The sequence below is a fragment of the Battus philenor genome, unplaced genomic scaffold (genome assembly GCF_028537555.1).
Source record: "Battus philenor isolate CCGP_79_NKW_IND1 unplaced genomic scaffold, ilBatPhil1.0.hap1 SCAF_16, whole genome shotgun sequence".
Classification (NCBI taxonomy): domain Eukaryota; kingdom Metazoa; phylum Arthropoda; class Insecta; order Lepidoptera; family Papilionidae; genus Battus; species Battus philenor.
The window spans coordinates 8674862-8689269 of NW_027181678.1; the positions used below are offsets into that span (position 1 = coordinate 8674862).

Genomic DNA, 14408 nt, shown 5'->3' on the forward strand with positions numbered 1-14408 from the left:
GCGTAGCGATATTTGGCGCTCGCGTAGATCAACGGCTCCCAGTATGCCTTGTTTACATTTTTGGGAGCGTCGAAATGGATGCTAAAACAGTCTCGATCTATAATTGTATTAATATCTAGTCTAAAGAAGGAAATGAGGTTCACATAAATCACCAAATAAAATGCGCTAAAATTGTCGTAATATATTTATTATATTATAATAGAAAATTATTAAATACAAATAATAAAATTTTTCCTTAATTGCTAAATAATTCGTTCATTAGAAATTATAGGAAACTTAATTGCGGAACATATTTAAATAAGACAAATTAAATTATTATCTACAGACGCTGAATGTATAAATTATATCGCACTAGAAACTATTTAGTTAAATTAAATCATCTGTTTAACTGAAAATTGTAACTAATTGAATATTTACAGATGAAAACTAAAACAAACTTTTTCTTCTATGTCAGTGTAAAATAATACTTTTTATATTAATGTATAGTACAAATAAACTGTCTTTTATATTAACGTCAAACATAAAATAAAATTTGAACTGCACAAATAATAAAATGGATAAAGATATATCACACGTTATCGTTATAACAATAAAACTTACATTACCTTAATGGTAAGAACGAATCTTGTACTCTTTACAATTTGGGTAAATAAAAACAGTAATCAGTAAAAAGTTCAGCGACGGGGACATAGTCATTCCATGCTTCTCACTGCGGGCAATCGTTTGTTCGATTTCTTTTACGCACTAAACAGCGTCTTGCAGTTATAAAGTACATTCTCCCGAGATAAGCGTATAGTCCAGTTAAGACAATTTGCATAAATAGACAGTTTGTACAAAACAAACATAAATCAATCCTATTCCTTCAATAGTAGGCACGTCGCGCAACTGAGCGACTCGTACAGATTTTGTGGAATCTACTAATATCAGTGACACTATCATTTTAAACAATCTGAGGTGTCCTAAACTAGTACATTTACATATTTACAATGTGTTTGGTAATTGAATATTGAAAATGACACTTTGGTTAGAGTGGAAACGTACGGTTGGCCGCTAAGAGCGTCTCGTAGCCGCAGGTCGTCGTTCGTGCAGGAAGCGTGGTGCGGGCTGCGGACAACGCGGCCCTTATTATCCGAGGCCCACGTCAAGGCACATCATCACAACGAACCCGATGATGCAGCCCCAAGTCGCCAGCTTCCCGTTTCCGCTGTAGACAAAAATAGCAAGGATTGAATCGTTAGCGCATTCTTGGTGACGTATGAGAAGTCAGCGAGCCTTGCAACTCCATCATTTGCTTGGGGAGTCAGGCAACGCGTTCGCGCACTGGTCGCGCGCTAGAATACTGCTGCCAGAGACCGCGGTGGCGAGCCCTACTGTAAGGAGGTCCCTGCCCTCGAGCAGGTGTACTGTTCCCATCGATATAATCTAATGGTTGTGAAATTTGGAGTCAGTATAATCTACAAAAATATAATGGGTATAGGTGAATAGGTGAGAGAGGGTTCCGTAGATATAATACAAAATCAAGGATTTTAACGTACAAGCTGTTAGTAAGAACACATGAAGAGAATTGATTATATTTGCAATATACAACAAATGGTTTTCATAGCTATAACTGAGCGCTACAAAACCTTTTATTGAAACAGTTTTTAAATATCTTAAATTCATTAATGAAATAATAATATCTTCTAGACAGGTATAGGTTATTTACACATAGAACATACGAATGATGACTCAAAAGAAATGATAATCGGTTATTTCTGATGCACACAAAAATAAATTTTCCCCTAATTTCTTATACTATAGAAGAAATCATATAAATATGCAGCGGTTCCCGAGAGCTAAATTCATTTCATTACGAACTTCCTAGGTTTGAACATCAAAATGGAAAAAAAATTAAATCAGAGCTGTCCGGTAGCCGTCGCGTTGGGTGTCTACCCAGCCCAGTGAATTTTTCTTATTCCTGGGATCAAGGAACTCCTGCAGAACAAAAAAATTGATGTCGATAGCGAGGTGATGTGGCCGTTGTTGGAGATCAAGACTTAAAAGGGAATTCCAAGTTTAGAAAAGAGATGGACGAAAAATAAATTATTATTACTATTACCATATTAAATGTGTTTATTATAAGATTACCATTACAATACCAAAACTTATTGTAAACAACAGATAAGGGTTTAAGGGGAATAACAGAGAATTAGTATAATTTTTGGCGTGACCGAGTTTTATAGGGGTGCCCAATACTAGACCAATTGTATACATGTGTATAAATATCTATCTATCTATATGTGTCTATGGTGATACAAAAAGAAATCGTAGGCCCGTTAGAAGATGTCGGCCCATTGTCGTCACGCGATACGGGCCATTGAGAAGTAACGAGCAAACGACGACTGAATGACAAGGAGACACAGCAGAGCTACGATATCGGAAAGGCCGCGCACGGCGTTTGCGGCTCACGCGCTCGCCGGTAGAGAAACAATAGTCATTGACTGGCGCGGGCGGGATCCGCTAACTGGAAATATAACCCATTACAATAAAACGATTCCCCGTAGCCGGGCGCGAGGCGACGCGCATGTAGGTTTTTATTAGAAAATTTAACGGCTATTTATGCGGGCCCCGCGCTTTGTAGTATATTTGGGCTCATTAATATTGTGCTCGCGAACCATTTGTGAGCCGCACACGCCAACGTCGTGCGTCGTGTATGAACACGTAGTTCTGTATGGATCTTCTTGTACTGCATTTATACACAAGAGTGCGCTTACAAAGATGGTATTCGAGTTATAAAAAAACTATATAGTACACGTAACATTCGCATATTTGACACACAATAGCGAGAACAGCGTATGGAAGTGGGTACCGGAGTCCGTGCGTCGTGCTAACAGTTACGTTCACCCAAGTCCAGTTGTGATATCCGGCTGCGATCTGCACTCCGGTCACGTCCCGGGGCGCGGGGCACCGGGAACACTCGGCAGCGCCTAAATATCACGGACATCACGCGCAGGACTCATAGAATTTTATAATACCCCGCGACCTAGCTGACGTGAAACTAAATTGCTTTTTAAACAACATTGATTCTACCTCCATCGAACATTGCGCATTCTCGGACTAGCTCCGACGAGCTTTAATCAGCGGTTTAATTCATATAAAAGCAAGCAATGAACAACGCCGATGTAAGCTTTTGAGAACTTTGGAATTTTATTATAACTCACATCGCAAGTCCACCACCTCCTTGCTGTGATCTAATAATAGATAATGGCATCTTACGTAAAGGTTATCTTTTTCTTTAATTTTTCGGCGAACTGCTGTAAATATTTAAATGAAATAAGCAGATAATCATAAATATTGCATATAATATATATTTAAAATGACAGGCGTCCCTGTAACAAATCTATAAATATTCATAGCGAAATACGTAGCGATTCTCAGAAGATGCGAACTAGCATTGGTGAGCGTAAGGCAGGTTTGTATTTATTTGTGGTTCGGTTTCGCATGCAGCGGAGGAGGGCGAGGGCTGCCCGCGGCCGACAAGTGTAAATATTCGCAAGCGGGATACGCGCGACCTGGCGGTAGGTCAGGGAGTGTCGGGCGACGGCGCGCCGGATTCCCAGACGGTGACGTTAGCGGTTAGACAAACTAGAGCAGCGTCACCAGCGGCGGCCTCATCCCGGCAACAAACGCGTTATTTCACATATTTATTATTATTGACGGTGTCGAGACGGTGACAAACCCACGCGCGGCTGGACCCGCTGCGAGCGCGCCCGCCCGGCCCTGTAAATAGACGCCGCCCGCCCGGCGACCGCCGCCCACGCGGTGCAATATATTCAAAACAAATACACCAATAAACCTGTAAAACCGTTGTTTACTGAAGGAATAGTCATAGAAAAAAAATTATTAATGTCGCTTCCATGTAAACCTGAAGCGATCTCTGTTAGGCGTATGTAAATTTTGTATTTTTCTATTCGATCATTATCAATTAAAGGAAGCGAAATAAACAGAATTTAAAAACAAAGTTCTTTTCTTCTATTAAGTATTTCTTTGAGATTTCACATTACAGAAATCGATGTCAGTGCGTTGAAATTTACCTTTTAGTCTCTAGGACACCAATGCATTTAGGTCGATTTTTTATTTTATTTTGATAAACCTTAGTAAGAATAAGTAGAATCCACAGATCAAGCTGCAGCGACATTTGTGCTGTAAGCTATGAGATATTAGCAAAAAAAACTACAAAAAGTAATTGATGAGTGAATTGATAGAATATAATGCTCGATTCATTGATGATTGTCATTACGGAGGAAAATTTGCAGAGGATCTGTAGAAATTCCGCAAATATTGTGTAAACAGTTTTAAGCTGTGACCAAGTTAAGGAAAACTATATGCACTGTTTTTTGTAAATTTGCTTGCACGTGCTTTAGTAGTTATATTGATTAAAATTATAAGCACGTGTTGTCATTATTCGTGTGCCATCATATCTATTCACTAAACATAAATTGAACATCTAATTACAAACAAGCAATTTATAAATAAGGGTTTCGCTGTGAAATATAATCATTAATATATAAACGGAGGCACGGTCTGTGTACATGGGCATACAAAAGACAAACAAACAAACACGTTCAACTTGACAAAGTCTGTCATCAGTTCAGTTTAGGTGGTTGTTTAAAAGTCTTGAAATGGTATTAGGGGGAGGGGGCGAGGGACGGTGCGGCACGGTGCGGCTCGGCGAGGGCGGGAGTATCCGGGGTGTCAGACGGCGTCGGTATTTCTGTCCGGGTATTTGCGGCGCGACGGCGCGTCGGCTGCGCGGACTTGTGCGTTGCGAAACACTATTGTTTTTCACGCCAATTACATTTCCATTAAAATAGTATGAGTAGTAACCAAATTCTGAGGAGAGGACTAATTACGAGTAAGCGCGTGGTGGTAGCAGATTCGTTACAAGGCATTGTCCTCCCTCGAAGATCGTTACAGTGACTGATCTGGCGCAGCTCGCATCCAGCCACTTCTTGCGACCTTGACTATGTCGTCGTTCTACCTTGCGGGCGGCCTTACCTACGCGACATGTCTACCAGTCGCCACCCGAGAACTTTTCGGCCCCAACGGCCATCGGCTGCACAAGCGATGATTACACTTTAATTCTCACTTTTTAAATCCCGATACTAGCAAGTTTAAGTTACTTTATAAGTCTCCCAAAGTCAAAATACTAGCCATAGCGAACAGGAAATCAGATTGGAAATAAACGTGATTAATTCTTTTATATTTATTATAAGCAAGGGAACGGTTTTGATTCTGGTGCAAGAATTTTGACGTGTCACCTCGTAATCCTCGAGTTTCCCCCGCTCAGCGCAGCGTCGCGTAAGGTTTAGAAATTGAATAATTTGGGCAGTACTGATGTGAATACAGCGTATCACACGAAACATTGTATTCAGTACATTTTATTGATATCACGGGTAACATCAATAGTGTACAATATACAAACAAAAAGCATTAAACGCGTAAAAATGTGTAATAATAAGAACTTCTTTTTCGTTCAGAAATACGATTTCAATGAACGTTGAGAATTCGGAGTACATAAAATCTTTTAAAATGTGATATTTGCATATTTTTTAACGCTTTACGTGATAACGATCAAAAAATTTTTACAGTATTTGTTCATTTGTGAACAATCAGCAACCATTAGATATGTAATCTCCTTATTGTTTTCATGTTTATTTATTATATATGTTCATGCCCCTCGCAGAAAGCAAAAAGTCTGGGCAGCTCATCAATTGGCCCTTGAAGCAACCAGTTCGTCGTGCAGGAAGGGACTCGTAACCGGTTACAAACAATAATGCAATGGACAATAGAATTTGTCGTTAAGGGGAAATAACGCTAGCGTTTTGCGAGTTCCTGTCACCGTAACGGTTTTTCAAAACATTATACAACTAATAAGGTCCATTTTAATCAATTCCCAAGGCTGCGAAACGTCGATTGAATCGGAACAATCAAATCACATCGGACCCTAGTCAATATAGTTATAGCAAGAGATGTACCCTACCCCTTTGTTGGAGATATCCTATTAAAGATCTGCAATGCAGCTCGACTAAATGTTATTTGATGAAGGAATTCTGATGTGTATCAACTAAACACGACACTTTTATCTCAAAGCGAGTTTGAAACGAATGACTGTAAGAAGATCGAGACGAGGGCTGCGCACAGCAGGGGTCGAGACAATTGCATTAGGTCTGACCATTTTAGGACAATCTCAAGGTCTCACCTCTTCTCTTAATGTGATTTGAATAAGTCCTTTGAAAAAGAACTTGAGACTTCGATTAGGACATGACCAGTATTACTGTATGGGGTATTCAAAAAAGGAATACTTTTTTGAGGTTCAGCTTGGAAAATGTTAGATTGTTTCATTTACAATAGGCTACATTTAGTGCAATGTTTATAAAAAGACTTATGTAATTAATAACATTTAAGCACGTATTAATAATTACTAGAAGTTTATTGTTAAAGTTAGTAAACTATTCAAAAACAAATGATTTGTATGGCTCCTGTGGACGTTTCATTTAAAACTATTTATTATTATTACAACTTAAGACAGTAATAAGAAACTATCCGGCGATTACGCCTAATGTCTGCTGAAATAAATGAATAAATAATAAATATTGGCGACGATGGACTAATGCGACCAAATGTAAGCAAATAAAGTAACTTACGAGGCGTTTGCTTCAGGAATAATGTCGTCGGCTACGACATAGATCATAGCGCCGGCAGCGAAAGCCAGCGCGTAGGGCAGCACGGGCCGCGCGGCGGACACCGCCACTGCGCCCAGCACCCCGAACACCGGCTCCACCATGCCCGACAGCTGCCCGTACCTAGTCAACAACATGACATTTTATAAATATTCACAAGGAAAATTTTTACACCAATCACAAATGAACTTACAAAATTGAAAAACTTTCTGTTTATTTCAATCAATATAAAGAAGTTTAGAGCCAGATTCCCAATAAAATACTAAAAGGTACTTCGACCTTAAATGAAAAAATAATATTTAGTCTTTAATATATATAGTAACTAAAAGTGTGCACATATTTTACAGTGCTCTTGATTATTGTTATACGATTTAAAAAAAAATAATTAAAAATTGGTTAATTATTTTCTAACGTGTTTATAAAGCCACCGTTATTCTCCTTTTTGTACAGTCCAAAAGATTAGAAGTGTACTAAAAAGGAAATATAATAGTTTCGAAATATAAATAATTTGAATGTCCAGATGTTGACCTAATTCTCCCGCCCTGAGAATAAACACAGCGCTGGCAGTGACCCGATTCTCATTGGATTGTACCGACATGTAGGTGAATATTTTACGTTTCCATTATCTTGATTGCAACACATTCGAAACTATTAATACTTTGTTTAGTAAAAAATCAATTGCGACACACGAATGGAAGAGCTTTTTATTGTTTTCTACGAAGAATAAGTGCATGAAATGTAGTTCTCAGTATAAAACTTTCTCGAGTTGTTTATTTTCGTGACTTTTAAACGTATAAATTTCATTCAAGTTTAACTTTATACTTTCAATTGTTATTAGACACCGAATACTAAACAAATTGAGACCGCAACCTTTATTAAGTCGGCACAACAGCACTTGTAGTGTTGGGTTGACAACGTAATTTTCTTTTATTTTTTGTTTTGAGTTGCAAACGGCTGTCAAAGTTTTTTTACTTAATATATGATCTAATTTTTCCGTATTCTGACCAGTTTTATTTCATAATCCACCTCATTATTTCAAAAAGCCATAGCGGACTACACGCCTCACATAGTTTTCCAACAATGTCTTCGGTCTGTATACAAGAGTACGAGTATCTACTTACATCCACGTACAAGAGTTGCAGATACGTTAGCATCATCGTTGAGAGCTAAAGTATGTAACAGTATTGCTACTACCCGATCCATCCAGCAGGTCGGCTTATCAGAGATCGCGTTTGTGAATGTCCAGCTCCTCTCGGAATGATTTTATTATTTACACACCTCTTTTATTACAGATCAGTGAAATGAACAAATGAACTTAAGTCCATGTCCGTTGACAAAGGTCTGATATTACCCATCATTATCGACTCTTGTCAGTGTCTAGATGGACTTTCATTAAGTATTATGCCTCCTAGAATACCATCTACGTCATGTATATAGCAAACCTGCATTAGTAAACTATTCAATGTATTCAAATCAGATCCTGTTAATCTCTTTAATGCTTGTAGCTTTACCACTTATAATGTTAAAATAATTGACGATTCGAAAGTGCGTGTAAATGCCTGCTTGAATATAGATAATTTGAATAGAAAATTTTGAATCAAAGATTTTATATCAATTACGTCATCCCATATAAACAGTTTGAAAGGGAGTTATAACATATATTTTACTAAATAATACGATTATATCGGAGAAGCGTGTTGAATATAATGTATTAATATGTTGTACGATTTGAGAGCGCGGGTCGGCACGCGGCGGTGGCGAAAGAGGCCGCCAACGAATTGTTTTGGTGAAAGTGCGCGCCGGTGCCACGACCACATTCCGACGAACTGGTCGAGGAGTCGCTTCTGTGGGAAATTGCCGCCTTCGCCACCGACAGTCCATAACCCCCGCTGCTGCATTGCTGCATGGAGGACCCATCGTTACCGTTCTATACCACTCAGTCTCGACTGCGGAATGTAGCCATCTCTCACCTTTTGTGATATTACATTCATATGTTAATGAATACATTCCTATCATTTGCATCTCTACATTTTCAAGCAATCAAGAGCAAATTACAACATCGTTATATAATGTTCAAGGAAGATTTGCGCGCTGTTATGCTTGAACCTCTAAAATTCGGTTGTTCGCTTGTAACCGGTGGTGGTTCGGTACCCAGAAGTACGCGTTACGAGCTCGGCTTGTGCGCAACGAACGCGCGACGGGAGCGCGACGGGCGCGCGACGTGATGTTATGTTATCGCATGCATTATTCAGTGGGCGGCGAAAGCGGCAATTTGCGACAATATCCACTGATTCGCAGAACTGTCCGACTGTTCAGCCGCCAAGCCATAAAACAGCACGCCCGTCACTCAATCATGAATTGAAATTAAACCCTACTGCTACTACAAGTCAAATTACGATCTCTACTCCTTTCACGAATCGAAAATGTTTACTACGACGCGGTTTATTTGAAACGCGATCAAACAGACATCAAGTGCTTTGCGTACAACTGAATGCGGCTGATGTTTTGAAACATGAAACGACCTACGGTGGATCATTATTTTGTAAATTTAAATGAATAATCGCGGGGAAACTATTCGTTCCTTAGTTATAGGATCTTGATTTCTATATAATCATGCCATGACTCGTGATTGAAAGCGGCGGTTACTTTCATAAAACATGCGACTGATTGCGGATTCGTTTCAAAATATTTATACAAGTGGAAGTAGCATATAATTTGTTTATCTTAATAAACACAGATCACGATACATCATTGAGAGTAGTTTTGTTAGGACTGTTTACTTCAATGACAAATTGCTCTGTAACTTGGGGCCATGTACGTGTGTTACACGTGTAGTTTTATTATTAACTGACGAAGTCGAGAAACTGGATTCTTGGTTAACTAGTCAGCTTAATGTGAACTGTAAGAAATATAAGATATAATAATTTCTTGTGGCTTAAGTTGAATGAAGTTACGTCAGTGGAGTGTTTTCCATCTTGTTGCAATTGTTTACTTTGAGAAGAGGATGACCGATTTATTTCTATTAACAAGTATTCACACTGTTACGCGAGAAATGTGAATGAAGTGTCCGTGACGCCGTTGCTTAAAAAACTTTCACAAATTTTTGCTTTGATTCAAGTTTATACTTCATGGCCTCATTGAATGTGCATTGAAAATTGTACGCTATCTGCCTCGAATGTTACTCAGCACAGCTATTCAAAGTGCTATAATATGTTTTTCGGTTTGTAATACGTACTTTCGCGTTGTCTCTTAGTATACAATATATCAAACAGAAGCTAATAAGTATAGTTGTAGAATAATTACGTGGCGGATAAAAGAACCCGGGCGGGTGGCTTGAAAGGTTTCCGCGAAGATAACGTTCGCCAACGACGCAATAAGCTCACCACAAACCGGCCTCGATTGCGTAGATCAGCGCCGCCAAGGCTGGTTCAGCTTTCGCGACGGCGTCTTCGGGGCCCGCTTCGAGGCGGCCTCGACGTCGCTCTCTCGATTTAATTATTTAAGTGTGAAGGCCGATCGCCCGAGGCGGCCGGGGGGCGGCGGGCGGCGGGCGGCGTGCTGCGACCTGCGACTGGTCGGACGGGTGCGGAGGAGCGCGCAGACAGCGCGCCGCCGCCCGCGCCAGACTCCGCGGCACCGCAGCGACACATTGTGCCGGAATCACGCAACACCCAAATTTCCAAATAGACTACATTCATGGGTCCTCTTAGCCACCGCCGAGTCGCGCCCGCGACCGCAGCGCTGCCGCCGGTGCTGCCGTTTGCCTGCGGTGTCTGACTTCAGTCACAGGACAATTCCAAACTTGTTCAAATCACACCGCCCGGTCGACTTATAAAGTCGGCAAATGTGAAATGTATGATCGCAAGGACAAAGCTGCAGTCGCACGCATGACACAACGACACAATGCATCAAATTGCGCGTATTATCAAAAGAATAGAGCACCTAAAAGGTTCGCAGGCGTGATAGCTCGCTACGTCATTGTGAGTCATAATCGCAGGCGCATGCGGTGGGAAACGTTCGGCAGACAGCTGAGCTCCCACAACAATGGATCACCGCACTGGTTAATTTGATTATGTCATAGCTCGAAACAAAAAACTAACAGAGGCCTTATGCTTTAATACAACATAAGAGCTATTAGCAACTGCGCCTTGTACCGTGTACGTTCAAGTCTGCTACTTACAGCATTGGTTAATTATAAAAAACTGACATTTAAGAGAAACCTATTTATCAAAAACATGTTTTGGGCGTACGTTATTTGTTTTTTCTTTTTGCACAAGTTTATCGTACAGAGCATATCAAATGTACGTTTAATTTGTGATTATGAACATTGTTCTCGTTTCCATCTTTATATTCAATATTTTTTGTCATTCAGCCTAATAAGTAAATCTGCTGCCGACTGTACAACGAAAAATACTAAACTGTTCTTAAAGGTAGCACCGATATTTACCGACAGCTGTACAGCGTACAAACGTGCAAAAAAAATAAGCATCGATAACTTATACAGATTCATTGCTGTACGCGACGTCAATTGCACAAACACTATTCTAACAAATTTATATAATCAGTGCACACTGTAGCCCCAAAATTACTCCACGGCTCTCTGCCGGAACAAATCAGTCATAGCAAACAAACGTTTTCAACGTGGTATTCCTATATCGTGATATGCACTTGTTAATGTAGCTACATCTAAATTATTACAACAAATTTGGAACACAAAAATATAATTCATTTATTTTTAAAATTCATCTCATTTCATTCATTGTCATTTCATAATTTTATTCATTTGTTTTTTGAGTGCGTTTGGACTAAAAAACGAGAGCGTATTGACGAGATCACATATACAGGGTGACTAGTTTAAGATTTTTTAACTTAAAAAAAATATATAATAATTGTCACAAAGTTTCAATTAAAACATAAAACGATAGAATATAAACGCGGATTTCATTTTATAAAGAGTTTGTCAACCAAATGTCATCCTTTGCTTTGCGCACACTGTTCAAAACGTTTCCCCTAGTGTTCTGTGCCAGGAGCTGCAGTGAACTAGGTTCAATTGAGGTGATTTCTCGACGAATATTTTCTTTCAAATTCATAAAAGTATAGGGATTGTTATCGCAAACTCTCGGTAAGGTTGCCCCATTAAAAATCAATTCTAGTCAAGTCGGCTGACCTCGGTTGATATCTGGTGGGTACCAGATATCCCCAAAGTGACTAACCAGTTTCTGGGGGGTATGCTCCCCGAAGCAAATTCATCGAAGTTCTGGCCGCGTGTGCTATTACAGCATCCTGTAACCACATGTGTGATGTGTACGAAAAATGCGAATTACACAACTACCACCGTTAAATCACTCAACACGTGTTCCACCCTTCCACGGGGCATCTTCAGGAGTTATGTTACATCGATTAGTGCCAAAAATAGAGTGTATGCACACAATGCACTCTGTGTTTGGGTAATTGGCATTGTTTGCCGCATGCGCATTTATCAGCAGGCTGGCGCGGTGCACTTTGGTGCACGACTACGACTGCATATGCGGAGGAAGTGGCTAAATATTGGTCCTATTCTTACTTTGGATGGACTTCCGCAAAATAACGCCTGATTCCATTAAAATTAATATTTGGTTGCGACTTCTGCATGTTCTTGTTGTATCTCAATTCCTAATTGAAAACGTCTAATCGTTATGAGTTGGCCCTCAATTTTCGTCGGGTCTAAGTGCACGTAAACGTAAGTCCATTTTACTATGGTGATATTTGGATAGCGTAATTAGCTAAGCTGACCCATGATGTACGATCAACCGTGACTATGAATTTATTAATATTTCTTGCATTCCTCGCTGGGACTTTTTGATGCACTTAGAAGGGTTTCAAAAACCTTGTAAAATTATTGCACTATAGAACGTATGCAAATAAAATTGTTTACACGAAAGAACCGTGAAAGATGTTAAAACTTTAAAACTTTTGAATTTAGGAAAACGCTGCAAAATGTCGCTGTGTTTATTTCAAATCAATTTGATTATAATAAGTATATTTCTTCGATAACAAATGTACAACACTATGTTTACGCTCATTGACTTGGCAAATAATTATTTGAATTGAGTGCATGAGAGTTTTGCATACAATCGAATATGTGGAAGTAATTTCGAAGGGGGCAGTTGGCGGGTAATTATTTTGTAATGTATGAGGAGGGTGCGGTGCGGTCGCAGGGTCGATGTTCGGACGAGATACCCACCGGCGCGCATTCCTGTCCGGTTCCACCCAAGGAGCAGGAAGTAAATCCAACTACGCGCAATATACTACAATAAGTGGCTATGATGACTGATCCACTACAGACCGCAGTTTTTGTGGGTTATAACGTTTCAGCACAATAAAAAAATATTCTCAGAAAACGAAAATATTTCTTTACTTGGTCTGATTTCGCATATAAACTAGTTTTGTACCTACAGATTGCCCTAGGACAATTTTAAAGGTTTCAACGACAATTTATAATTAAAAAAGGATTATTTGAACAGATTTGATTTTTCCCCTTTTGGTTCTTTTTTTTTGGCGTTAAACTAAAACTATTAATTTGATGTTATCATACTTTGTTAACAATGTGCAAAGGAATAATAATTATTTATCAGCATCATTCCCTTGTTTGGGATTAGGTATCGTACATGTAAGTGTTTACTGTAACGAAGTATTCCTTGGTAGAAGAATGCGCTCGGGCAATGTTTACTTTTAATGTTCGTAGCAAAGCTGTTCATCAGTCTAGTATGAGTTGTTCCCTGGCGCGTTGGCGCCAGTAGTTTTGCGAACTCGAAGGAATGCGAATATTTATGACTTTTACAATTTACTATCATTTGCAACGCGAGCACGTATACTCTGCGTCGTGGAGTTTTTCCCCAACATTTTGAATAAACTTTTAATTTAATAGACTTGGACAATACGACCGAGGTATGTAAACTATGAAAAATTATCTTTTTATGAAGTCTACATGCATACTGTCAAGCTTTATAACTCGTATATTGACTCCTGCTCTATGATTACTAGATATTTTTGGGTACTAACCTTGAAACATTCCTTAAAAAAATATTTAGATTTTTAACAATTTGGATATAACATAGCAGTCGTTATTCCTTTGTCCAGTTATGTATGAACTGTATCACAGTTAACCGAAGACAAGGCAGCGTTAGGTGATGCAAGCAAGAGACACTGCCATCGACGCGTACGCTCCGCCAGGCGTTCGATAGTCGTTCGAGCCTTAGGTCTTTGGTGGCATTCGCACAGTGGATTCGAACAGTGACAATATTACAAGGTCAGAGAAGTATAAAAATAAGTGCTTTACAAAAATCTTTGAACTTTGGTGGCAGGCGAGATGGTGAAGAAAGAAGAGAGGTGTTAAACTAGTTCTTTTTGAAACCTAATATTTGGCCTCTTTAAAAGGATGCTGAATTTTGTTTTTAATGTTTTGTATATACAAATGGACTTTAGATGTGTAAACAATAACTAACCTTTCAAAAGCGATGTATTAATGTGAGTGATGGCATGTGTATATATATTTGTGAGCAATCATGATTTTTGCACATGACCTGTTTGTTATTTTTCATTCATTTCATTCTTTCATTTTCAATGCACATTTAAAGAGTTTTGCGAGTTTCCAACTATAAATATAATACAAGTGTTTTGTAAAAATAAGAAAAGATTTTTAAATAA

General features: G+C 39.1%; 1 protein-coding gene across 1 annotated transcript in view; it reads right to left on the bottom strand.

The window, feature by feature from the left end:
- Positions 1-288: 288 nt before the first annotated feature.
- The window catches only part of Zip48C (Zinc/iron regulated transporter-related protein 48C), a 51418-nt gene continuing 37298 nt past the window's right edge, over positions 289-14408 (bottom strand). Inside the window, exons 6-7 of the mRNA XM_068762226.1 lie at positions 6687-6845; positions 289-1204 (exon numbers count right to left, since the gene is read on the bottom strand). Coding sequence (XP_068618327.1) covers positions 1126-1204; positions 6687-6845 — 238 coding nt within the window. The 3' untranslated portion in view covers positions 289-1125. The remainder of the gene's footprint in view (positions 1205-6686; positions 6846-14408) is intronic.